Source organism: Girardinichthys multiradiatus, chromosome 10 (genome assembly GCF_021462225.1).
Source record: "Girardinichthys multiradiatus isolate DD_20200921_A chromosome 10, DD_fGirMul_XY1, whole genome shotgun sequence".
Taxonomy (NCBI): Eukaryota; Metazoa; Chordata; class Actinopteri; order Cyprinodontiformes; family Goodeidae; genus Girardinichthys; species Girardinichthys multiradiatus.
Genome location: NC_061803.1, coordinates 18,211,827 through 18,239,162, shown reverse-complemented (window position 1 = coordinate 18,239,162; position 27,336 = coordinate 18,211,827). Strand labels below are relative to the sequence as shown.

The window sequence follows — 27,336 nt, the reverse complement described above, 5'->3', positions numbered from 1 at the left end:
TATTTTATTTTTTATTAAATATAGATTAACAAATGTCTGTTGTTTCTAAAGTTTAAGTCAAAATAAAACAGTATAGTTAGAATCAAATTTATTTCAGGGAATATTTTATCTATGAGTACAATTATTTTAAAAGCATAATTTAACTAATTTTGTTAAGTAAGTAAACTTAAAAAAAATAAAGAACAAGGCATTTATTTAAGGTTATTTTAGCTGTTAAACCTTCAACATTTCTTCTCCAAATATGGATTAAAATCTAGACTAATACGCGAAATGGTGCACCAATTTAATTGGTTAAATTCTAACAGATTTTTTCAGTGTATAATTAGAAACATTTTCAGTTCGACTGTTTAATTTACATATTAAACATATATATCAGTGTTTGTTGCTCAATAAAAAAAGATTTCGGGATTTGTGTTGTTGGAAAGCAAAGTTAGAGAGCTTGTATAAACAAGTCAAAACAAACTTCATCTGAACCCATCTGAACCGTGTGCCTGCAGGGAAACGCGTGAAAAACCTCAGTTTAATTGCCACATAAGAAAGTTTTTCAAAGTCCTTCTCAGTAGAATCTCAACACACAACACGCACACGCTTAATTACCATACCAAGGATCCCACGGCTCAGAAACGCCCCCCTTGGTCCCTCCGATTGGTCCGCTTCTGTAAACAAATGCTGCATAGTTAAGCTCTTCGCTGCTGATTGGCTGCTGCCGCCGTCACTCTGGTTTGCGGCTCCTTATAAGGTGAGCGGCTCCTGCAGCTGCTGTCACAAAGCTGATGAGATGAAGCTGCAGCGGCACCGAGGAGCGAAGGGCGAAACTCTCCAGTTTTAGCCGTAATTATGATCTCAATCCTGGATATCTCCACCTCTTCGATCACGTTCACTTTAGTTTTTATGTAATTTCATTTGTTTTTTTAAAAATTATTATTATAACTTTAGGTTTTTGGGAGCATGTTTTTAATTTTGCGGGACTTGCAGAGGTGCCAGAGGGAGTGAGTTTTGGGCACTATGCGCCGCTGGGAACTGATTCGCCCCAGGAAGGCTTATGGAATATTATAGCCCGGTTTTCCACAGCCTGCATGCCTTCTGGTCCAGCCCCGTGAAAAAGAAACTTCTCCTGCTCAGCATCATGTTTGTAGTCTGGGTGTACATGCTCTACTCTTGCGTGGGCTACTGCTCCACGGTGCCCGGTCTGGTGATGGTGCACACCCCCCGGGGAAAGGAGACCGCTCCAGCAACGGGCAGGAGGTCGGACCTGGTGTCCAGACTGCTGGCCAAGCCGCAGCCCTGGGAGGACGTGGAGAGCGACTACGAGGAGCCGCCCATCAGGACCGCGGCGTCCAGAGACCTGCTGGACGCGGACAGGGACCGAGACAGAGTTCCGGATCCAAGCGCCATGTCCAGCTTCTCCAACGGCTCCGGGAGCAAGAAGCTACCCCAGGCAATCATCATCGGTGTGAAGAAAGGAGGCACCAGGGCTCTGCTGGAGTTCCTGCGGGTGCACCCGGACATCAGGGCCGTGGGAGCGGAGCCGCACTTCTTTGACCGCAACTACGAGAACGGACTGGAGTGGTACAGGTAATTAACATATTTCATTATTAAATAAGAGATAACATCTTAAAAGGTTTTATGCGCTTTTAACACTTCAGCAAAGTTTAACGATGGAAGATGCTCAGTAAAAAGCTGGTTACTGTTACTTTTTACGCACAACAGCAAGAAGCAGGCCTATAAATCTATTCGGTTTGGTTCCAGAATGCTCAAATGTAATCTTAATAATTAAAAACTTAAAAATGATGAAATTAAGTGTTCTCACAAGCTGAAATTTGATTTCAGTCAAGGCATAATAAACAGATCAAAAATGCGTCAGATGGCACCTCAATTCCTCTTTAAACATGTTTGGCCTCATTAGTAAAGCTTAATTAACTCTTAATTTTTCAGGCTTGGTTGCAGACCGGTTGTTCGCGTATGTAATCACGTTTTAAATCACATTTTGACGCTTAAATGAAGCTGCTGCTGCAGAGAAGAGGGCCTGCTTCTGCGATGCGCAGTGATCTCTGTTGGACGCGGCGCAACACTGCACCTCCTTTCCACCCTCATGGTGCGTCTCTGTCAACTTTTTTTTTTTCCAACGGTTTAAGATCTCCGTTTGGCGCAGTGTTGCGGCCTGTTCAATGCACTTTAAAACACAAAGACCAGAGAGTTGAAGTAGAATTAGTTTGTGCTGACGTTAAAGTTCTCAGACTACTTTCGGTGTTGCAACGTGTGGAAAATCAGACTCGACTCGGCGATAAGACGCGTCATATAAACTCAAACTTTACATTGTTGGCTGATTTTTCAGTGGGATTAGATCTATATCTCCTAATACTGCCAACATCTTGGACCTTTCACCAACAGCTACCGGGAAGATCAAGGCTGATTGTGACTTTTTGTTTTACTCTTGCATGAATTATACATCAGTAACTTGTCCTTCATTGTAAAAAACAAAAAAAAAAAAAAAGGTGTTTTTCTTGGAGCAGTAAAATTGCCTGGAATTAGGACATTTACATGACTTTTTTTTTAAGATCATATAGACATGAGTTTAGGATGACACATGGCTTTAACTTGCTAGTGGAAAAACTGGTTCTAAAGAGAAATTGTTAGTTTTTTAATGTCTAAATTTTAACATTTTTTTTTATTGTTTTGAGATTTAACAGCAACATAAAATTACTCTGATCCATTACAAAATACAGAGCCTACTTACCTACGTTTTGTGTGCTCCAGATGAGCTCTGCAAAATGGTCACTGTCAGGAGAAATGTGACATGAACAGAGTTTTCAAGTTGTAATGACAAATGTGAACTGCTTTTCCTGCAGCTAATATGAGCACCAATCATTCATGCTCTCTGGGCCAGTAGTATATTTGATGTTTCTTGTATGATGCAAACGCTCCAGGAAAGCTTTAAGATGGTTTGATAGAAAGTCATGAGGAAACTACTGCAGTTTGGTTTTCTATTGACTTTAAAATCACAGTCTTTAGGTCATCTTCAGTAAACCATGATCTTGTAAAACTACCTAAATTCAGGGTTCAAATACACATTTTGGCTCACTTACTATTACATATGGGTGCAACATTTTAGTGTTCTGAACTTTGATTGCACATTTTATTTAAACATAATAGGCTACACAATACATTCCATTTGGCACAAACAGTACTGTGAAGATCTTTTAATTTCCTGATTCTTTTCTCTTCTCCAGACAATCCTTTAAGTGGATCTTTAGGCTGAAATTGTTGAAATATGATCGGGAAGCTTTATTAGGGACGATGTGTACCGGAATACCCCAGTAAAAAGGGCCTGGCAATGCCTATGGTGAACCAAAAAAAAAAAAAAAAACTCGATCCACTCTTTCATCCTTTTTAACTGTTATTTTGTCAGTTAGTTCTAAACACTTTAAAAAGGGGGATTTAGCAAACAAAAGTAAAGAGACTCTGTTGCATAAAATCCCTAAAACCAACTTTATCCTGTTCATTTACATTACAAAGTGTTAATGTAAGGAGCTGAAGGACTTTTGAGCTTAATTACTTCACTTGTATGTTCTATGCAGAGCCAGACAGTATTAGTTTTTAGTTAGTCGATTTTTATTTATTTGATTTGTATCTGTTATACATTGGTTTTATAGCCGAGTTAAGGTTAAATTGTGGCTTTTAATCATTATGACTTCAACTGTTTGTAAACCAGCTGCTGAAATGACTCATACATTTAAAATCACCTTTTTTTCTTCATATATTGTATGTTTTTATAGGAATAACAAGAACAACTTTGTGTGTTTTTAATAATGAACAATTGGAAGGTTTTAATACGCAGAACATATTTCCTCTGGAAAAGTGTTCAAATTAAAACCAAATGCTGAGCATTTGAAATAGATACCAGTCCTTGATTTGTGACATTTCGTGCGCCTGCTGTGATACAAACTTTGATTTACAGCCACCAGATTTAAAGTTTTGGGAGTTTGCTGGCAGGCTGTAATTTAACTACTTCCACCTACAGAGTTTTTGGAAAAGCGTCTCTGCAATGTCTTAGGCCGTGAAATCTAATACTGATCTTAAACTCTGAAAAGAAGTCATGACATGAGGCTTTTTTTTTTTGTTTCTTAGATTTGTACTTTAGTTTGTAAGTTTACTTTAAAAACAAAAGTTATGTGAAAAGCATTTCAGCTGAATGAGATTTTTAGGGATGGGTTAGTGCAAAGCTTCAGTTAAATTGAAAGTAAACTCTGTCAGGACATGTTTTTTGGAGGACTTTTTTTTTTTCTGGAGAGAAGATGGACAGAAAAAGGAAATCACACGTTATTCATCACAGCCTCCTGAGTGTCCCATTAGGACCTGATACTGGAGATGACTTTGGGGAAAGAGATGGAATTTTCCAGACAGAAGGAAAACAGGACAAAAAACTGCATGGCACTGAAATAAAATCTATGAGAATCTGATCTGATCACTTAGAGGGATGCAGATCAAAAATTATAAGAGTGTTTGTATCAAGGGTTGCGCAACTACCGCTCTTGTGTTTTGTTTGTTCATTTGCACGATCTCCCAGCCGTCCCCTCCGTCCCTCCCTCCCCTTTCTAACATGCATTAATGCTGGAATTCCACAAAGCATGTGCGAGAGAGGAGGAGGAGATAACAAGTCTTATTGTGCATTTCTGATGTTCTCTGACAGTTTTTGTTTGTGCCGTAGACAAAAATAGGAGATTCATGTGTTTGACCGAGGGGTCCTCATATCAGGAGGTACACATTTTCACAGTGAGGTCATGCATGAACTGGCCTAAAGGAACACACACACATTTATAAAGGGGGAGTTAGAGCCTCAAAGGGTCACAGATACTGAATGTGAACAGAAACATTGATTCATTAGTTTCTGTTTGCACCTGTTTCACCATTATGCAAGCGTTTTTTTTAGTTTTTTTTTTAGCTAAAAATAGTGTGTGTGTGTAGAGGTGTGTATGTATATGTATGTATATATGTGTGTATCTATATAGATATAGAGATATATAGATATATATATATATATATAGAGATATAAAAAACAGAAGTATTATCAAATTGAAACATGTATTAAAAGAACTCTATTAAACCTTTTTTATGAGATCCTCTATTGGCTTTGTACAGTTATAAAAGATTTGTCTTTGCGGCTCTTTAAACCAGCTTTCAACTAGAACATCTAATTTAATTTGTTATTTGTTAAGTCTAATTTAACAGTAATTAAACTGTAATTATAAGGACAAATAAAACTGCTTTAAAGTGTAGTTAAAGACATTATCTTGTAGATGTAAAAAGAAGTCTTACCGTTTATCTAAAATTACCACAGGATCTTTTAAAAGTGCCGGTTCATAACCTAAAACATGGAGGAAGCACTTGGAAAAATATGGAGAAATTGGAGAAAAATCTAGTGTAAAATACTAAGTTTTAGAAATCTTGTTAGGTCGTGTCGGAAGATAATCAGCTTTAGATATCAGATGCTGTAGCAGACACAATTTGAGGTCCAACTCAGGACTTTTTCGACACGTCATGAGCATCAAAACTCTGAGGCGCTACACCGTTACAGAATTGACACAAATGATGTTACTCAAAAGTCACAGCAATGGCCCGATAATAACATTACCTAATCTATGCTATGCTGATGTCTTTCCTACTCTTACTAATTCAGCTAATAATTGTCTGCTCACTTAGGGGGTGCTCATAGAGCATTAAACTTCTCTCTGAGATGTTCAAATGTTTCTTAAATATGAAGAAAAGAGAGAGATGGTGACGTTGCTGCGAGAGTGACACACCCATCCTGATCTAGTGGCACACAGTGAAATTCACACCTTTTATCCCACTATACATGCACTATTCAGAGCACTTCCAATATTTCAGCCGTGACTGGACCGCTTCATTTCTCCACGTTTCCAGCCATGTAAAGGTGTTTTTTGATATGCATGCAAACATGGCTAGATACAAAACTGTGTGACAGCAGCAATTGGACTATAAAACTAAAACGTATTAGTCTAAAGGTTTCTTTTTTTTTCAATTCAATAAATTTAACAAATATTGACAGTAAAAGGGAAAAAATGCTGCATGTTGTCTGAGCGATGTAGTTTTTAAGTCAAAGGAAAAGTACAGATAAATCTGATTTCTTATCTAAAAACAACGCTGGAAATAGTGGGAGTTTTTCAGGTCTGATGCATTAAATTAACATTAAGTAAAAGTTTATTTATATAACATATTTCCACAGTTGGATGTCACAAAGTGCTTCTCAAGAACAGCACCTCAACAAAATACACAGCAATGTACAATGCGGAAAAATAACACAATACAACCATAAATGCATATCATAAAAACTCAAGTCTGACTAAAAGCTTCTAGAAATAAAAATGATTGTAGCTCTTTTTTAAAAGTATCCACATAGTCCAAACTCTGTAGGAAGTTGGGCAATGTGTTCCACAGTCTGGGCACAACAGCTTGGAAAGATCGTTCTGCTCGAGTTCTGAATCAGGTGTGGAGGACAGCTAAAATGTTTTAATTTGATGACAACAGACTATGGGAAGAAGTAGCTGTGTTATCTAACAGGTTTTTTTTATATTTGGTCAGCCTGTGAAAACTTGGCTGACTGGTGCATTACCACACAAAAGATAATAAATTAAAACAAAATCCTTTAAAATAAAATTCCAAACTGAATAAAATCTTCTGTGGTCTAAAAGGACTAAGAAAAAGTGTAGGATCTGTAAAAATATGTGCTAACCTTGCCTTGTGTAGACTTAAGAATTGAGTTTCTCCCAGTAACAACTTGGTTACTTTAATTTGGTACAAATCTAATGCACCTATTGTGGCTTTCCTGACTACCAATTTCAGTTTTTTTGTTGTCTGCTTTTTGTGATATGACTTGCCAATTCCAATTTTGAATGTAGCATTATTACATAAAAAGCACTTTATACACCTAATTGATGAAAACCTGCTGCAGGCTCTTTAATAGAGGTATAGGTTTTGAATGCAACAGACTAAGGGAAGTAGATCATCCACATTTTTGTACCATTGCCTATGCTCCCAAGCTTTCTTATTTCTATCAAAGTATATCAAGGTAGATGTTGTTTTATTAATGGGTTTACAAGTTTATATTGTTTTGATGCATTTAATAAATGCAGGAAACATAAAAAAATTTTTTGTCAGTATTGACTTAACGATTAACAATTACAAATGATCCAGCAAATAGTGGCTAATTCTGACCTCTGACTGAGTGTGTCATTACTGTAAATCAATCATCCTATCAATTGCCAAAAAAGCTTAAACATTTTTCAAAGAAGCTTCAATTTTATTTACTCTTACTGACTGCAGTCCCTCATCTGTCAGCCTGTGGTGCGTGTTGCTCTTTTCATATTCCATTTAGCCATATTGGCTCTGATGGGGCTTTGATATATAATTGCTGTTTTGTGGTCTTGCTGTCGTGTCGCGGGATCTGGTCTCTGCTCGTGTCAGGGCCCAGACTGACGCTCCTCCCTGCAAAAGGCTAGAGGACCAAACCAGAAGCTGCGCACATGTTGGAGAGAGAATGTACAGCCACACGGAGGTGTAAGATTTGTTTTATACAGTGCCTAGCAAAAGCATTCACACCATATGAGCATTTTAATATTTGGACATTTTAAAACTACAAACATAGATGTATTTTGTTGAGATTTTATGTGATAGTCCCACACACAGTAGAGCATAATTGCAAAGGGAAAGAAAAAAATACATGATTTTTAAATAATTTTGACATCCAAGAAGTGTGTCTGACACCCATAAATAACATCCAGAGCAACCAGTTGCCTATGGAAGTCCACCTGTTTGTCTACTTAATCTTGGTATAAATACAGCTGCCCTGTGAATGCCTAAGAGGTTTGTTAGAGAACATTAGGCAATGAACAGACTGGCATCGAGGTTTTTTCTTACAGCAGGAAAACAACCCTAAACATACAGTCAGTCAGTCATTTTCTACCGCTTATTCCGTAGTGGGTCGCGGGGGAGCTGGTGCCTATCTCCAGCAGTCTATGGGCAAGAGGCGGGGTAAACATACAGTCGGAGCTAAAATGGCATGGTTTAGATCAAAGCATATTCGTTTGTTTGTAAGGCCCAGTCAAAGTACAGACCTAAAGACTATGGCAAGACTTAAACTAATGCTAAAGAATAATGTGTCCTTTTCCTACCGCTTCACAACTATGCAATAGATTTTGTGTATCACGTAAATCTCAATGAAATATATTGAAGTTTGAGGTTGTCGCATGACAAAATGAGGCTAAAAGGAAGTATTTATTTTTTAACCTTTTGCATGTTGTGTCTGTGCTATCAAGAAGTTAATTTTTACTGAAGCGCTTTGTGGTTTGTCACTCATGTTTTTCTGTACTGAAGTATTTTAAGAGTTAATGTTCACACCTGAAAAGTGCAGCTTGTGGTGTTCACATAATGTGGTTCAGACTCCGGCTGCTGTCAGGGGTCTGTTGGGGCTAACTTGGCGCCGTTCTGAGCAGGATGTCTCTTGGGTCTCCCTTTGTATCTTAACTGTGATAAAACTCTGTAAAGGTAAACAAAGCAGCATCAACAGAAGCTACTTAAGGTGCTACAAAAGGACAAGTGGAGCATTGTTGAAAAGGGGCAGAGACAGGAAAGAAAAATCCTGTTCCACTGTCAGTCTTGGTTTGATTGCGGAAGTCTGCGCTGTTTGAAAGCAGTTATCTGTCTCCTCCCTCTCTGATAGTTCTTAAACTAGAGTCAGACTGCAGCTTCAGCCGTGTCAGGGACAGTTCTGGATGGCTGCACATCCTTTTATCTGCTCGCTACAGGAGCTCTCCTGTTTCCACGTAGGTGACCCGTCCACTGTTTTGTTGCCACGCTGACCTTGCCCTGCTTCCTTCCTCTGAATGGCCAAAAAGGCCACCTGGTTCTATAGAGTGTCAGTGAAAGGCATCAAGCCCTGAAGAAGGGAAGGAAAAAAGCATGTATTGCTTGTGTTTTCATACATTGGGGAAATGTTGTAGGTTGGTATGGACAGGCTCAGCTGTGGAATCACAAATAATCTTCATCTTCAATCACAAAAGGCTGCAACAGTTAGACTGCGAACACAAATGTCACTGGGGCCCGGCTCCTCGGGGATGGAGGGTATTGATTGGTCAGGCCTGATTGGAGGTGATGTATAGAGATGGGTTAAAGGCTTCAGACTGGGGGTCAGACCCACGCTTGCTCGCTTACAGAGGCAGTGTGTTGACCATCTGCAGAGAGGGAGGAATCGGCAAACCCCACCACTGATTCTGGGAGCATTGTTTTTTTTTTTTTTTTTTTTTAAACAAGTTATGAAACATTTTTTTTAAACCACTTCTGTTTTTAAGGTTTGCATCCAAGGGGTCAGACTGTCTTGTAATAATTCAAAGTGGTCTCCAGACTTTCTGAAGGGCTTGTAAAAAATCTTCAGAAATCCTGGACTACTGATTAAAAATAATACATGCTTAAAACATTTTCACATCTTGTCACATTGCAAACTTCATTGTGTTGACAGAGATTTTGTCACACACCAACATAAAGTAGTCCATGATTGCAAAGTTGAGGGTGAAGGATACATGGGATTTCAGTTATTTTGGATTTTAACTGTATTTAGGTCTGGAGTCTGACTGGACCATTCAATTACATGTGTATATACTCTGATCCAAACAATTTTATTGTAGGCCTGGCTGTATGTTTAGGGTTCCTGTCCTGCTAGAAGGTACATCTTTGTCACTGATTTTTCTCTTTTGCAGCTTCAGGTTTACTTCCAGCACTGCCTTGATTTGGCTCTATCCATCAACTCTCACCAGCTTCCCAGTCACTGCTAAAGATGAGCATCAGCAGAACATAATGCAGCCACCATGTTTCTTTGTGAGGTTTCTGTAATCAGGATGTGTAATCAGTGTTAGTTTCCACAACAGTGTTTTTTTTTTCTTAAAATAATTGTTCTCTTCTTGCCACTCTTTCATGCCCATATTCGTGAATTGCACGACAAATAGTTGTCCTGTTTTACATATTCTCCCACCTCCAGAGGTACCATGCCGTTTGGCTGTTTCTCTAATTAATGCTCTTCTTGCCTGCCCTTTCAGTTTAGGTGGATGAGCATACCTTTGTAGTTTTTCAGTTCCTCCATGCTCTTTCAATATTCCGATGAAGGATTGGACTTTACTCTGCTTGCCCAGCCCTGTTAGTATGGATGGGCGGTCATGTCTTGGTAATATTGCGGTTGTACTGTTTCTATTTTCAGATGATGGATCAAACACTGCTCTGTGATGTATAAAGCTTGGGATATTCTTTTGTTACCTGACCAGGCTTTAAACTTTCTCACAAGGTCTTCATGGTGCTGTTTGTTCATTACTGTAGAAAAAAATGTATCATTTTCTTTCCATGTCATAATGATTCACTCTTGGTGTTGGTCTATCACATAAAATACAGTGAATACTATGAATACTGAATACGTCTGCACAACACTGTAGATGAAATCGAGCAGCAAGCTTCTAGCTGTTTTGTCCAGTTATGCAGAGGAAATCCTGAATTTTGGTAATCAGATGATTTGGTTCTGAGATTGTTTTCTGATTCCTTGATTACTCTACCAACATAACGATGACAACAGGTTCACATCCTCTGCTCAAACCCTCAAAAACAACACAAAAAAACTTCCAGTTCCCAGTTGCACCCTCAAAAATCATCCTTAAGTCCTCTCCTGTTTTTCCACTCTCCAGCTGTGCACTTGTGCCGCTGATGAGTAAGAATAGTGTCACATGTTGAGCTTGGTTTGTCCATTCCTGGGCGGGACCCACGGCAGGCCTCACTGCTCGCTCTCCTTTTCGGTCAGTGCGGAAGCACGGAGGCCCTCTTTCCTCGCTGCCTAAGCTGGCATGGCCTATTTAAAAACACACCCAGTGACCAGGGCAGTAGAGAAATGGAGAAAAGGTGCTTTTAATGCCCAAATTACAACCAGTTCGTATTGAAAGGAGAGACCTGTGGAGAGGGGAGTGGCGACACTGGGGTGTGCTGGCCTGTTTCACCCGGTCCTGTTGTGTTCCTGTGAAAACAATATGGAACTTTATTTTTAAAAAACTGGCCCGACAGGAAGTTTTCTTTAAACGTTTCACACCTTTGATTATGCTTATTTAGTTCTCATATGACTGCAAAGAATTGAAGATCAACAACATGCTTTCCAAAGGCATTAATAAAGTAGTTTTGTGAACGTTTGAGAGCACAGTGAAAAAGCTGCCCCTCTGTTATGTGTGAATTAGGTAGTTTTAATAAGGCGATAATTTGGATGTTGTTAAACATGTCGGAACAGAACCAGTTGCCCTTCCTCTGGAGTTATTGGTCATTCACGGCAGCCAAATAAACACTCATTGGCACATTAAACAACCCACCTGGAGGGGAAAAAGCTCTCGTTAAAGCTAGCTTAGCAGAGGTAGTCCTCTTCTTGGAAGAGTTGCCGCACTAGTCCCAGGTAAAAAGCCCCAGAGGTGTCCATTACAGTGCTGTAGATCGAGTCTGCCTGTGGAAGAGGGAGAACATACACAACGAGCACAGACTGAGAGTGACTGAGGTCCCCTGAGGTTTCCATTAGCCTGGCAGTAAAAGAGCAGAGCTCATTAGAAGCCCCTGAGTTGCCTCTGTCTGCTCTGCTTGCTCCACACTAGTTGCTCTCTTCTTTTCCACGAAAGGGCTGTTGGCTCCCCTTGTAAGTGCTGTAAAAAACACTTAGAGTTCAGATTAGAAAAGCCCAGCTACGCTCACTATCATGCCAGTTATTGTGCCACATGTTTACTATGTGGCACAACAACTGGCATTGGTTTTGGAAATTAGCAGGCAGCATCAAATTAAGCACATTAAGTCATATTATAATGGATTCAAGTTATAAAATGTCAAGCAAACACTAATTTTTGAAAAATCTGAGTCAGTTTTTTTTTTCCATCAAAATATCTATTAGGTTGTTGTACATGGATGGATTAATTCATAGAATGTTGATAAACAAATTAGTGAATGGATGGTTATCCATCCATTCAGTAATCAATAGATGAATGGACAAATTAATAAAGAACAAACATAAAAGCCAAACATTTACAGACTGATGCTAAACAAAAACCATAAAACCCTCAGAAATACAACATACCAAAAAAATGCAACATATACTATAAAAATCACTATAAGAATCACTATAATCCTTTTAAACTCAAAGGTAAACCAGAGAAACAGTGACTCAGTACATTTTGTTTCAAGTTATTTCCTATGAGTGCTGTTTGTGTCAATATGAGACATTATAGGACACAACAGGAAGGCTTAAATGTAAAGAAAAATTTAGGATTACCAAAGAAATGCTAATGCTTCCTTTTTTCCTCTGAATGCAGCAGGTTAATTGTCAAGAATGGTGCTTTCTGACTCCATCCCGCTAATTATATGTTGGGACATGAGACTGTCTTTAGGAATTTGTGAAGCATTAACCTGCAACGACAGCTGCAGAGTGAATTGAGGCAAAATAATAACCTCAACACACAGGAAGATGTGAGTGACATTCTTTTAAAGAGGAAATCCCCCTCTTCCTCATGCACACACACAGTATGTAGTTTACCTGTCTTCCAAAAGGTGTGCATGCCGTTACGGTTGTTGGCCAATTCAAACAGGATGCAAAGCAGCTCCCTCACTGATTCTGTTTCAGTGCGTCTCTAGAGAACGAACAGGGTGGCGACATGTGTGTTCATCTTGAGTCTGTTTCATCTTTTATTCATTCTTACTGCAGATAGATCAAGGATTCGTGTGCCTCCTGATGCATGTCAAGTGTCAGGAAATCAGTCAGCATGGTTGATTCAGCCCACACACACAAATTCTACCATGCAAACGTCTTCACCTGCAGCGTCTCGTTCCTGTTTGCCTTTATTGTTTCTCCCCCACCCCCCATTCTATCACGGTCCATCGATTTATTGCATCCAAGCTGTCAGCTATCCGGATGCTGATGGAGAAGTGGAATGTGTTGGCTACAGGCTCTGGCAAAAATAATCAAATCTCAACTTTTTTCAACTTTGACACATTACAACCAAAAACCTCTGTGTATTTTACTGCATTATTTTTTTTTTTTGATGCACCAACACGAACTAAAGCTTATTTGTGAGTTTGAAGTAGGATGCCTGTTTTTTTTTTATTTTTCTTATTGGTTTTACTACTACAAATCTGGAAAGTAGTTTTACTACTACAAATCTGGAATACATATATATGTATTCAGCACCCATACTCTGATACCCCACCCCCCAAAAAAATCCACTGATTACCTTCAGAACTAACCAAATTGGTAAATAGAATGCATCTGTGTAATTTGTATTTAGTATAAATCCAGGTATTCTAAGTAGGCCACAAAGGCTTTGTTAGAGAACATTGGTGCACAAATATCATCTAGCATCATAAGGACTAATGAACACAGTACACCGCTTAGGGATAAAGTTGTGTAGTTAAAAGCAGGTTAGGTTATACAACATTATCCCAAACTTTCCAAAAATAAAAAGAACATGGCACAACTGCTAAACCTACAAAGACATGGCAGTCCCCCTAAACTGACAGGCTGGGTAAGGAGAGCATTTTTCATAGAAGAGGTCAAGATGCCATAGCTCACTGGTAGAAGAAGGTGCTCTGGTGAGATGAGACACAAATTGTACTTTTTGGCCCATGCTGAAACATGGTGGTGGCAGCAACTAGCTGTGGGTTGTTTTTTTTTACTAAGCTCAAGCTAATACTGGAAACATTTTTTTTAGATGCTCCAAAAGACTTTGTAAAGTTACAATTTTGCACTACTTTGTATTTTTTTAGGATATAATGTGGTAAAGCAACACAATGAGGTTTGTGGTTGTAATGTAACAAAATATGATGTTCAACGGGTATTAATACTTTTGAGCACTTTTAGCACTGTAGCTCTGACCAAACACCTTCAGGAAACACTGATCAGAGCAAATTGGAAATGCTAATTTGGGTGGATAGTTCGAAAGGGTATGTTGTGTGTTGCTTGGTCAGCATCAGTCTACTCATCTTTTATCACACCAGACAAAGTGTAAAAATGTTGTTGGTGTCACCAACATGATGCCATCCACCATTTTTTGTTGTAAACAAAGCAACCTCTTTTAAAAGGCAAAAGAAAAATGGCACTTCTGAAGAAATGCTCCTACCCAATCCCCCAGGGGACAGAAGGAGGTACTGCTATTTTCTGCTCGCTGCCATCCCTTTCACCAACTCTGTTTTATTTATGCCACATGGTGGACTGCGTCTCATCTCTGCAGAAAAAATTAATGCTCTGTAATTCCACACGGGCCTCAAAGATCCTTCGCGGCTCCGCACATTCTTGGTTTGCTTCCCGAAAGGTGCCAAAGAACAGCCGATATACTTAAAAACACATTTTAAGAGTGTGGAGGGGGAGAAAAAAGAGAGCTTGGTAAAAAATCTAGTAATTTGTGCTTGTAGACCACGATGGTGTCTGAGAGGAATGTTTCAAGCAGCAACAGTTTTCTGTTTATTTCTTCTGCTTTGCTATGTCTGCTGTTGACTCCAGAAACCAGGCCAGTTTGATCCCAGAACCAATCGGGTTGGTGTGTGACCGCAAGGCCAAGCTCTCCTTCTCTTGTTGTTCATTCATGCAGTCTGTCACTCACTTTCTCTCCCTTGCTCCCACACACATACACACAGACTGTATGAAGCTCTGCTCTGAAGAATCGGGCTGCAACTCCCTGATTTCAGTGAAAATTACGGGTTGTGTCTGTTTTGTTTACTTGGAGGGTCAGCGGATTCCCATGCCGCTCTGACTTCATGCAGCTTCTCAACGAAGTTCAGGGGGGTACTGGGAGCCACATTCATCAACCCAGATCAGGATCCAAATCTAAGCTTCAGAGTTTGAGTGTCTGAGTCTGTGAGCTGTTTTTCAGTCGGGGGCCGCTTCCTTCAAACTCCCTTCCTTTTCCCATCTGATAAAACTGTTATTCATAGAAAATTTAGACACACTGAGAAACAAAAGCGTGAACACTACCTGTTCTAACAGTCCTCACAGTGAGCCAACCTGTGTATTGGTGGCCACAGTTGAAAATGGATCGTGGTAGCTCCAATCATTCTGACAGGCACTTTTGACAACAAGTAATCGGAGGAGGAATTTGGCTGTCAGACTAGGTTGGATGATATTTTCTCTCCCATATCCAGCGTCCTGAGCCTATGATACCAGGCCAGCCTGAATTATTAATCCTTTTAGCAGACAGATGATTTGGGTGGGGGCTTCTGCTCAGCCACTCTCTTGAGTTTCCAGTGACACCTTTACTCATTGAAGCCTGTAAATTTGAAACCTCGGTCTGATCAAGCTGATGCGTCTGCAGGTTTGCATGGAGGTGCTAAATATCCTTGCAAACACGGAGGACAGGCATATTACACAGCAGGCATAGAGGGATGAATGTCCTTATATTTGCCATCTGTAAAATACGATCAGAACAAAAGCACTGGCACACAGATCCCCTCTCATCCATCTTTGTTGCTCAATGCTGCATGGTCTGAGTTTTCAAGGAGGTAAGTTTGGCCCTCCTCAGCGAGGAAATGAAATGTCAGAAAGCTCTACGTGGCCATTTACTAATACCTGGTCTCAGCTTCAAGTGCTTGAAAGAGAGCAGTCTTCTGTCCTTTCTGCATAGTAGCAAACACAAACAGTCTTCATTATTTATTTAATTTACAGCCAGTTGTTATCTGCAGTTAGATGTGATGTCAGACTCAAAGCACCATGAAGTACAGGTCCTTCTCAAAATATTAGCATATTGTGATTATGGAAAATAATTAACTGTATGTCATGATGAAAATTTAACATTCATATATTTTAGATTCATTGCACACCAACTGAAATATTTCAGGTCTTTTATTGTCTTAATACGGATGATTGTGGCATACAGCTCATGAAAACCCAAAATTCCTATCTCACAAAATTAGCATATTTCACATCCGACCAATAAAAGAAAAGTGTTTTTAATACAAAAAATGTCAACCTTCAAATAATCATGTACAGTTATGCACTCAATACTTGGTCGGGAGTCCTTTTGCAGAAATGACTGCTTCAATGCGGCGTGGCATGGAGGCAATCAGCCTGTGGCACTGCTGAGGTCTTATGGAGGCCCAGGATGCTTCGATAGCGGCCTTTAGCTCATCCAGAGTGTTGGGTCTTGAGTCTCTCAACGTTCTCTTCACAATATCCCACATATTCTCTATGGGGTTCAGGTCAGGAGAGTTGGCAGGCCAATTGAGCACAGTGATACCATGGTCAGTAAACCATTTACCAGTGGTTTTGGCACTGTGAGCAGGTGCCAGGTCGTGCTGAAAAATGAAATCTTCATCTCCATAAAGCTTTTCAGCAGATGGAAGCATGAAGTGCTCCAAAATCTCCTGATGGCTAGCTGCATTGACCCTGCCCTTGATAAAACACAGTGGACCAACACCAGCAGCTGACACGGCACCCCAGACCATCACTGACTGTGGGTACTTGGCACTGGACTTCTGGCATTTTGGCATTTCCTTCTCCCCAGTCTTCCTCCAGATTCTGGCACCTTGATTTCCGAATGACATGCAGAATTTGCTTTCATCCGAAAAAAGTACTTTGGACCACTGAGCAACAGTCCAGTGCTGCTTCTCTGTAGCCCAGGTCAGGCTCTTCTGCCGCTGTTTCTGGTTCAAAAGTGGCTTGACCTGGGGAATGCAGCACCTGTAGCCCATTTCCTGCACACGCCTGTGCACGGTGGCTCTGGATGTTTCTACTCCAGACTCAGTCCACTGCTTCCGCAGGTCCCCCAAGGTCTGGAATCGGCCCTTCTCCACAATCTTCCTCGGGGTCCGGTCACCTCTTCTAGTTGTGCAGCGTTTTCTGCCACACTTTTTCCTTCCCACAGACTTCCCACTGAGGTGCCTTGATACAGCACTCTGGGAACAGCCTATTCGTTCAGAAATGTCTTTCTGTGTCTTACCCTCTTGCTTGAGGGTGTCAATAGTGGCCTTCTGGACAGCAGTCAGGTCGGCAGTCTTACCCATGATTGGGGTTTTGAGTGATGAACTAGGCTGGGAGTTTTAAAGGCCTCAGGAATCTTTTGCAGGTGTTTAGAGTTAACTCGTTGATTCAGATGATTAGGTTCATAGCTCGTTTAGAGACCCTTTTAATGATATGCTAATTTTGTGAGATAGGAATTTTGGGTTTTCATGAGGTGTCTGCCAAAATCATCCGTATTAAGACAATAAAAGACCTGAAATATTTCAGTTAGTGTGCAATGAATCTAAAATATATGAATGTTAAATTTTCATCATTACATTATGGAAAATAATGAACTTTATCACAATATGCTAATATTTTGAGAAGGACCTGTATATATCGAAATGCCTGGCTTCTGTATGAGCTTTGAAAACATTTAGTGGGCTAACATAATCCTGCCCTTATTCAGGGTGTCTTGCAAAAGTACCCATAAGCTTTGAACCCTTCTACATTTTGTTACCTTACAACTACAAACTAACATTTTTTTTTTGGGGGGGGGGGATTTTATTTCATACACCAACATAAAGCAGTTCATACATTTGAGTTGGAAGGACAAGACTGAATGGTTTTCAAGACTTTATAAAAATCTGAAGAGCATGTCATGAATTTGTATTGAGCCCCCAAATTATTTCTTTTGGGCCTACATGCAGAACGCCATGTGTGGTGTCAAATTAACATTTGACCATGGCCTGAAATAAATTGACCTCAAAAAGAAACATGGTGATGGCCGCATCTTGCTAATGATGCAGAAGCTGGTCGGAGTCCATGGAAAGATGGCTGGAGCTACATAGAGGTTGTTTAAAATGTGCTCCTTGCCAATGAGCCTTTCATAAACACCAGTGACTCTAAAAAACCCAAATATTGGTATCAGGTCATACTAATAATTCTTTTTGTTTTGCAAATTTCTCTTAAATTCTCCTCATCTCGGGAGTTTAAAAACCCAATTTCAGGACACCTTTAAATGTGATTGAGCCAGATTTGCTTAAAATACTTGTCTGTCAGGGAGGAGTAAAGCTTTTTTCTTTGTATTTCCTGCAAATACTATAATCAATTCATGAAAAGGGCAGCATTTGGAGAACTTTAGAGGATTCATATCCCAATTTCCATCCTTATTTTCTTCCTCCTTGTGAAGTGCCCCTTTGCTTTTAAACCTCAAACCCTGATTCCAAGAGGTTGAGAGAAGCTTTTAAATCAATGAAAAGAAGAAACTGGGGAAAAACATGAGGAAAGTTTGGGATTTTGAAACACAGAATATACCAAATGCCTGATTTCTTTTAAGTTTTGTATATTTCATTCTAAAAGGTTAATTCAGCTTCCAACTAATTCGCCCACACCGTTGTTCTGGGTGGTGATACCTCCCACGAGAGTAACTCTCTCTCTTGGGTTTTCTATCTATAGAAATGGCGTCATGCAGCCTTAAGCTCACAACAGTAAAACCACACCCTCTCTTCGCTGGCAGAAACAAAACACCATCCAATTTGTCTGCGTTTAAATACACAAACCCTAATTTGAGATTCAAATGCCTTTTTTAACTTCCCCAACACACGGGACAATTGAATACATCTTGTATCAAATAGAAAAATCATGAAATGGCTTCCTTTTAGTGAGCGATGCTGTGACACAGGGAACTTAATGGCAGCCTGTTATCATCAAATCAAACATGACAAGGAGGAGGCTGAGGCATCAGGCAGAAATGACAAGTTTCCTGTCTCCCATTTGGCAGGATGACGACTCCTAAAAAAAACCAGAGGGTCGAAGGGCCTTGCTGCCAGGCCCCAGTGTGAGGCTGCCTTTTGACAAGGGCCTCTGGGTTTTGTTTTATCACTGTGTTTGGCATGCATTTCAACTTGAAAAGTGGTTTAGAGAGACATGGATGGGCAAACAATAAGAGGGCTAATAGTAAAGCAAATGCATTGAAGAGGGTGATGGTTATTTACAGAACGACTCCCCTTTAAACTAGACAGTTAGACCCAGAGGAGTTGTTGTTATCTTAGAGGAGCAGGGTGTTGTTTGCAGGGTGATTCTGGCACACACTTCTCTTAAGAGCTCTCCAAAAGGCTTCTCTCACTTGATTTTGAAGGATGGAGGAGTGATCCACTCATCCTGCCATCAGCACCCACAATCATCCTCCTCCTCTTCCTCCACCACCTCTTCACCCTGCCCCCATTCCCGCCCTCTCTGCCCCTGACCACTGCCCTGCTCACCCCTGCGCTCAGGGACAATGGTTCACTTTGAATGGAAGGCAGGAAAAAAGAGCCGGTGTCACAGAATTGCCTGTTTGCCGACGGGATCTCTAACAGCAGCACCTCATAAATCAAAAAAGAACATAATGGTCATTGTTTCTCTAAGAGCTACTTGTCCCTTCGAAATTCCCCTACTTTTCTCTTCCTTTTTTTTAGTAGAAAGAGTGGGCAAAGTCAGAGGTGAAGATTTTTTATTAGTAGGGGTCCTTTTCTTGTCGATTTGGCGCTTTTTAGGAGTTTTCTTGCCACTTTTCTTTCTCTCTTGCTGTCGGACCATCCCCTTGCTTTGTGATTCTGCAACCCCCAACAACTAGATGTTTTTTTTTTTTTTTTTTTCACAAAAAGCATTCCCTGAGCTTGGATCAGCATAATCTGTCACTTTGCACATTGTAACTCAGGCCTCCTCCCTATCTCCACGCTACATTGTCACGTTGAAATCGGATTAAATGGGGAGCCATTTGCCTTCTCCAGTTAGTCGTGGACTCTTTTTGTATGTTGGCACAGGGAGTGACGAAAAGCTTGCAGCCAGTATCGGCATTGTGCATCAAGAGAATGACAAACAGCATTCAGTATGAATCAGGCGTGTTTGGGTCGTACTCTTTGATGTACTGCATAAACAGTTTGAGTTTGCGGTGCGGCTTTTTAAAAGCATTTTTTTTTTAATCTGCAGAAATGTGATGCTCCTCCATAACAAGCATACACAGGATCTGTTCTGATTTCAGTGGGCTATTAATGAGCTTCTGCATTTGATTCATTCACCCCTCCGACGTGTCGGCAATCAAGATGATGTTATCATAATTAGATCACTGGCGCTGCATTAGGATTACACAAATCTGCCAACAGAATTTCCATAAAGCATTTTAACAGCTACCTAACATTACCTTTGTTGCATTTTCCTCTCAAGACAGCCTTTTTTATGCAGATTCTTGCATGCAAATCTATGTGTTGACAAAGAGCTGATGTTCCATAAATTAGCCATTAGTTAGATAGACATTAACTAGATTTTGAGCTTTTTGTTTTTTTTAGAGAAGCAGCCAAGTGCCAGGGACAGATTACAGGATGGTGAGTGCGCACAAAGTCTCTGTCTTTCACCATTCAGTTTGTCAACATATTGTTTAGGATTACATTAGATTTCCATAGGATTTGTCTCTACAGTAGTGTCAACACAATAGGATATCAGTGTTAAAACCTTAAAAGCAAAATCTCTTTTCAGGGCGCCGCAGTAGTCTTAACAGAACACTGATCTATCAGAGTGAACACAGTGTCACAGATATCGCGAATATTCTTAGTTTTTTCCTGGTAATTTGTTGTTTCTTCTTGCACTCTTTTATTTAAAAAAATATAATTTCCTAATGTTACCCCTATCCCAAAGCCCTAATTCAAAGTCACAAAGACTGGTGGTTAAGATATTCGACTTTGAAATACAAAATGGCTTAAGGAAGTTCGTCATTAACATGAATATGCCCACATTTGTCATGCAAAACTAGTTGCCTAACCAACAACTTTGACTTTTAACTAGTGTCACCACTAGATAATGAAGCTCACAATGTCCAAACTTCCTGGTTACTTTCCATTAATAACTTTTACGAAGTTTGGAATTCAAAAGCTTTTCTGAAAATTGGGTTACTTTCCAAAGCATACCAAATCATTTTTGGGAACTTTCATGCAACATACTAGACACTTTACTGAACACACCAGGTACTTTCATGGAACTTGGTCACTCCTTCAGAACTTACTAGGTACTTTCCCAGAACCTACCAGTTACTTTCCTTGAACTTTAATGAAAGTTAAGTGAGTAAAATTAGTAAATTCAGTTAGTGTCTGGTCAGTTCTTGGAAAGTCCCTGATAAGCTACTGCAAATTGCCTGGTAATTTCCAGTAAAGTACCCAGTATGATTAGGGAAAGCCACCAAAGTACCTGGTGAGATTAGGGAAGGTACCTCAAAGTAACCTCTAGGATTCCAGAATCTACCTTCTAAGTACCTGTTAAATTCACTGAAGGTACCTAATGAGTTCCTGTAAAGTATCTATTAAGTTTTCCAAAAGAAACTGAAGAGAGGGAGAAAATCCCTGGTAGGTATTGGGGAAAGAAACCTGGAAGTTCCAAAAAGTGAGATCTAATTTTATGGAAAGTACAGGTTGTATTTTGGAATGCAACCCAATGCTTATATATTCAGAAGGATTGACCATGAGACCAAACATGTTAAAGCAGAATACTCTAAGCTACACATTACAAGGATTCTTTTGCTGATAAGATTTCAATGCCTTTTATTGGGATTTTATGTAATGACCAACACAAAGTAGTGCATAACTATGAAGTGGAAGGAAAATGATACATGGTTTTAAATGTTTTATACAAATAATACACAAAGTGTGACATGCTGTTGTATTCCCCTTTTATTCTCATACCTGTAAAGGCTTGCCTTCAGAATTCACCTACTTGGTAAATAAAGCCCACCTTTGTGTAATTTAATTGCAGCTGGCCATGTGTGTCAAGCAACAAGTGGAGAGAGCAATGCTATAATCTCTATACAGTCAAAAAAAAAAAATAACTGTTACTTTCTCTTTTGTTTTATGGCTTTCAACTGTAGGAATGGTATGGTTGAAAATGTTAGCCGTTTTAAAACCACATTTTTTTTTTTTACAACAGACACCTTGTTTTACCTTGATATCAGTAATAGACCCTTACCTGTTTGTTTGGACAAGTCTTAAAAAAGTCCTTGACCCCGTAAGAGAAACAACGACTTCATCAAAATAAAGCCTCTGCTCTTAGTCACTAATTCTGCAATTCAGTGCTGAAAGAATAAAGCATGTTCACTTTTCTTTCACAAGTACGGTCTTTCAAGTACCACTTCATTATGCCTGCATGTTTGTATAAGAACCATTAGTTGCCTCTCGAAGAAAAAGCCTGCTCATGTCAGAGAAAATTATATTCTTTTTGTAGCTAGCTATATCATCTTTGAGTGCTGATTACTTTTTCTTTAAAATATTTATTTATATTTTGTGGTGGGGTACCATTGCCTGCACCCAAGTCAGCAAAGCAATTAACTGGTACATAAAATAAATCTAAGCTTTTTTTGGTCATCCAGTGAATGGGTTATACAAAACTGTGTATGCTGAAACACAGGATTTTTTAAATATCCTGTTCATAAAATGCATAATAAACAATATTTTTGCAATTATTATACATCGGTCATTGAAATACATTTTGACTTTTTTTTTTTGTGTAATAAAAATCGAATAAGGGTTAGGCATAAATGATTAGATGTGTAATTGGAATGATCCTCGTTGTAATTCCTTCATTTTTAGCTGCTTTCAAAACTGCTACCTTTACCGAAGAACCCGCCATACATTTTATGTATTCTGATGCTTAGAATAAAAATTCCAAATCGGCAGGTTAGTCCTAAAAGAAAAAGGGAAATCTGTATCGGCCAGTTAGAGCCTGATCGGTGCATCTCTGCTCTTAATCCCTAAAACAGTTAAATTGAAGATTGGCCATGTTCAAAAGCCTGCACAGCAGCTTCACCATGGTTTTCTGTTTTTCATCAGAAGTGAGATATCTGAGTGACTAAGCTTGTTGATGTTGGAGAGCTGCTTGCACTAATAGGTTTTTAAGCCATATAATAAGGCTAAACAGGCTCAGTGAGTCATTGATTGCAGAATGCAGGGCACTCCATCAAGTTGATTACATTATGCAATACCTTTTTCAGATTTTCTTTCCCCTCTCTAAACCTTTTTGCTTGCTTTTTTCTTCTTTCCTTCTTCAGGGATCTGATGCCAAAAACCCTGGAGGGCCAGATCACCATGGAGAAAACACCCAGCTACTTCGTGACAAGAGAGGCTCCGGCGAGGATATCGGCCATGTCCAGGGACACCAAACTGATCGTGGTAGTGAGGGACCCTGTCACCAGAGCTATCTCTGACTACACACAGACTCTGTCTAAGAAGCCTGATATTCCCTCTTTTGAGAGTCTCACCTTCAAAAACAGGACTACGGGGCTCATTGACACCTCATGGAGCGCCATCCAGATCGGCATCTACGCCAAGCACCTGGACAACTGGCTGCAGTACTTCCCCATGGACCAGATCCTCTTTGTGAGCGGCGAGCGTCTGATCAGCGACCCGGCCGGAGAGCTGGGCCGTGTGCAGGACTTCTTAGGCCTCAAGAGGATCATCACAGACAAACACTTTTACTTTAACCAGACCAAGGGATTCCCGTGCCTCAAGAAGGCAGAGGGCAGCAGCAAGCCTCATTGCCTGGGAAAAACCAAAGGGAGAACCCATCCAAACATTAATCCTGAGGTGGTGCAGAGGCTACGGGACTTCTACAAGCCCTTTAACATGAAGTTCTACCAGATGACGGGACATAACTTTGGTTGGGATTGAAGTCTGAGTCAAGAAAGACTTTCTTTTTTTGTTATTTTCTTATAGTTTTTCTATGGAATTCTTTGGCAAAAAGTGGAGATATTGCTATATATATGTAAAATGTACAGAAATCTATTTTATAATAATTTATTTTTATTTCTAAGCAATGAATTCACTTAGCTGCCTAACCAGATTTGTACAGAACATCTGACCCACATGTTGCTTTCAACATTCCTCATATTAGGTTTGATTTCTCTGGCTCAACACCTGTAGTCCTGTAATTTTTCGGTGCTACACAATGTAGATGACAGTAACGACTGTAACAACTGTGGACAAAACAGTTTGAAATTAACTAAAAAAGTAGAGATGCACCAATCAATCCACCAGAGATCAGAATTGGCCAATCGATTCCCTTGATCTGTGATCAGCAGGTTAAATACTAAATACATCAAAATTAATTTTTTACTAAACACATCCACACTAAGAGCTCCCACTGTTTTAGGTCTCTAAATGCATCAACTAACTGCCTGTATTTTAATGCAGTTTTTTTTATTTTATTTATTTATTGAGAATCGATGAGAGACATCTCGTTTTACGCATGAAAGGGGATAATCTTATTTCTTCATTTTCTGTTGAATTTAAAACTGCTACCTCCTATCAAAGAATCTGCAGCCGTTTTCCCCTTTTATGCTTTATAACCCTTGAAAGAAGAATCTAATTCAGTTAAAATTGGAATCGGTAGGCCTGATCTCAATAAATAACAAACATCAGAATTGGACAGGAAAATCCTGATCAGTGCATCTCTATATAAAAGCACCATATTACGGGTACAACATGCTCCTAGAGAAGTGGAGAGCTCCTATTTATGTGCATTTTTAGTTATAGTTGTGGTACAACTTTATCCTGTCACATTGTGTTTCAGTTCATTTATACAAACTGGTTTTCATGCACTGGCATTGGCCTGAGCAGCAGAACTCATGTCTTGTTCCAACCAGTAATTGGCTGATCAATAGGCCTAATTGATTCTCATTGTGTTGTGTTGTGGGTCACTCTGAGTGACCCATCCATCAAACGGTAAATCCCATTTTGGACCACAAAAGAGCCGATGGTAACATTATGCCTATTGGCTACAGGTAACTGGCAGATTGATCGGGGCCCCTTCTCTGCGTTCTAACTCCCCCACTGGCTCAGAGCAAAGCTCCTGCCCTATACACTGAGACCATGCAAAGTCTCAATCAAATTTCCTTCAGAGACATTTGATTTGTTGAGGTAAGGGAAGCGGGTCAGAGGGAGTGTGTGTGTGTGCCTTCTTTTCATTGTGAGATGGAAAACCTTTGCACGAGACGCAGATGCTTATCTGCAGAAGATCTAGTGTAAAGATGGAAGAGATGAGAAACACAAACTTAAAATGGCATTTAAGCGAGGCATATGAAGACTTCTTGTTCAAACAGAAGTCCATGACACCCATCTTTGATTGAACACTGACCAGTTCAAAGGAACTGGAAGAATTTTTTTTTGTGAAGCATTCATGCCACAACAGGAACTGTCCTATGCTGAGTTTCATTGTCTAACCTCTGGTGTCTTCACAAAATCTCATGTGCATTCATGCATTGCCTACATTTTCTTGCAAAAGTATTCATACCAACTTTTTCACATTTTGTCTCATTACAAACTCAAACTTCAGCACATTTTATTGGAAAGACCAACCCGAGGTAGAAAATAATTGTAAAGTTAAAAGAAAACAATATATGATTTCCCAAAGTTTTACAAATTAAAATTTTTGAAGTTTGACATGAATTTGTATCCAGCCCCCCTGAGTGAAAATTTTGTAAAACCGCCTGCAGGTTTAGCTACAAAGTATTTGGTGTATGTGCCTACTAGCTTTGATCCTGCAACCATCATGTTTCAGTGTGGTTATGATCAGTTTGGGGTTATGTGCAGTGTTATATCTCAGCACGTAGGTCAAAACTATCAGGCATATCAGATTAAAACTGGCTCTATACAAATGCACTGCATGCTTTTCAGATATTTTGTAAAAGAAAAATAAAATTAAACTTATTTTCCTTCCAATTCACTACTATTTCCTACTGTTGGTCTCGGCACTATATATACTTAATGCCTAATCTGCATCATCTAAATCTTTCACCAACACATCTTAAATCTCAGCTTGTTGCCAAAAAATCTTTTAAGTTGCTGTTTAGTTTCACACAATTCACTCACTATCTGCATTTTATTTTCGTCTGCATCACCATTTTCGTTTTTTTTATGTTGTCTTCTACTTGAATTCTCGATATGCAAGATTGTGAGGGTGTTAAGCTATCAGTCTTTGACATGATGTTTCTGCAGTGGGGGGAACACTACTATTTCGGCACAGAGTGGCATTCATGTTATTGTGTGCAAAACTATGCTATGCATGCCCAGTGTAGTACCCGTTTTGTAAATGCAAGAATTATAGGAAGGGATTGTCAGCATCCAGAGAAAGGTTTATGTGTTTACATAGAGCTCAGGCTGAATGTACACAAGCTATGCTCAAATTAACTTTAAAGGTAATATTGTTGCTCCACAGCCCAGTTTGAAACATGTTGTGCCTCTCTAACCAACACAATTAGCCTACTCCATTTATTCATACAAATGGTCACTAAACTGGGTTTTTTCCCTGTTTTTCAGTTGATACCAGTCACTTTAAATCAATGGCTGGTAGCAGAAGAAATGTTCTTTTTCTTATGCTTTCTTTTGCTTTTACTCTGAATTAGTGATGGTGGTCCAAGTGAGAATTCGCCTTCATTAGTGCAATGTTTGAGCATTTATTGATGATTTCTCCTATCAAACCATCCTGTTCTGGAAAGCACCCAGACACTTTCTTTAACACTTAAAGGAGTACTGCAGTTACATTCTGGGGCAGAAAACCATTGCAGTCATAGATGACCTCCATTTTGCTGCATTGGTTATGGTTGAGTTTTATTCAACCTGTTTTGAGATCTAAAACTGTTTTAAAATGCTTCTCATCTGCTTTTGGTATGATTTTGACTAGCACATCTGTATGTACAAAAAAGGAAAAATAAATTAAATTCGAGTATTTTGTTGTATGTACATCAAAGGAATTAATTTTACACAAGGAAAGAGCAAAATCGGACAGATGTTTCTAGATGAATCAATAATGAACATTCATCATATTTCTTTTCATGAAGAAATAAAGAATATATTTTACCAAACTTTCATGGAGATGACTTTTATTTCCTCTATTTCCCCACGAAGATGTTTGCAAATATGAGCTTTGAGTGCTGTGGAGAAAGCGTTTAAATTCACTAGCCATCTCTGAGTCTTCCAGAGCTGTAGAATAAATAACTTACTTAAACGGAACCCTTTTGACAACAGGAAGTATGTTAAAAGTCCTCAAAAACGAATACATCACACCACAACCTAAGAAATTCAAGAAAAGCCTGGAAAAGGTCTTTCCTATCCTACCATTACATCTGTAATGGTAAATGTTTAGCAACTAACACTCCGCGTAGGTAGGTCTGGCATTAAACAAATCATAAATATGCAGAAAAGTGCCTCATGCTAACTGTTAGGTACACTGAAGGATCTGTGATGCTGTGGGCCTGTTTCTCTGTCAAAGGCCCTGGGAAATTCAACAGAGTGCATGGCTTCAGCAATGTTTTAGACAGCATC

General features: G+C 39.5%; 1 protein-coding gene across 1 annotated transcript; it reads left to right on the top strand.

Annotated features, from left to right (window-relative positions):
- The first annotated feature begins 778 nt into the window (after positions 1–778).
- On the top strand, positions 779–26,876 carry hs3st3b1b (heparan sulfate (glucosamine) 3-O-sulfotransferase 3B1b). Its single transcript, XM_047377779.1, has 2 exons — positions 779–1,575; positions 23,067–26,876. The coding sequence occupies exons 1-2, from the start codon at positions 1,043–1,045 to the stop codon at positions 23,683–23,685; spliced, it is 1,152 nt and encodes a 383-aa protein (XP_047233735.1). The 5' UTR covers positions 779–1,042; the 3' UTR covers positions 23,686–26,876.
- The last annotated feature ends 460 nt before the right edge of the window (positions 26,877–27,336 follow it).

Bases quoted from the DNA above. Each gene is read 5' to 3' on its own strand.
- hs3st3b1b (XM_047377779.1), top strand. From the start codon at position 1,043: ATGGAATATTATAGCCCGGTTTTCCACAGCCTGCATGCCTTCTGGTCC. The intron at 1,576-23,066 runs GTAATTAACATA...TTCCTTCTTCAG, and splicing joins AACGGACTGGAGTGGTACAG to GGATCTGATGCCAAAAACCC.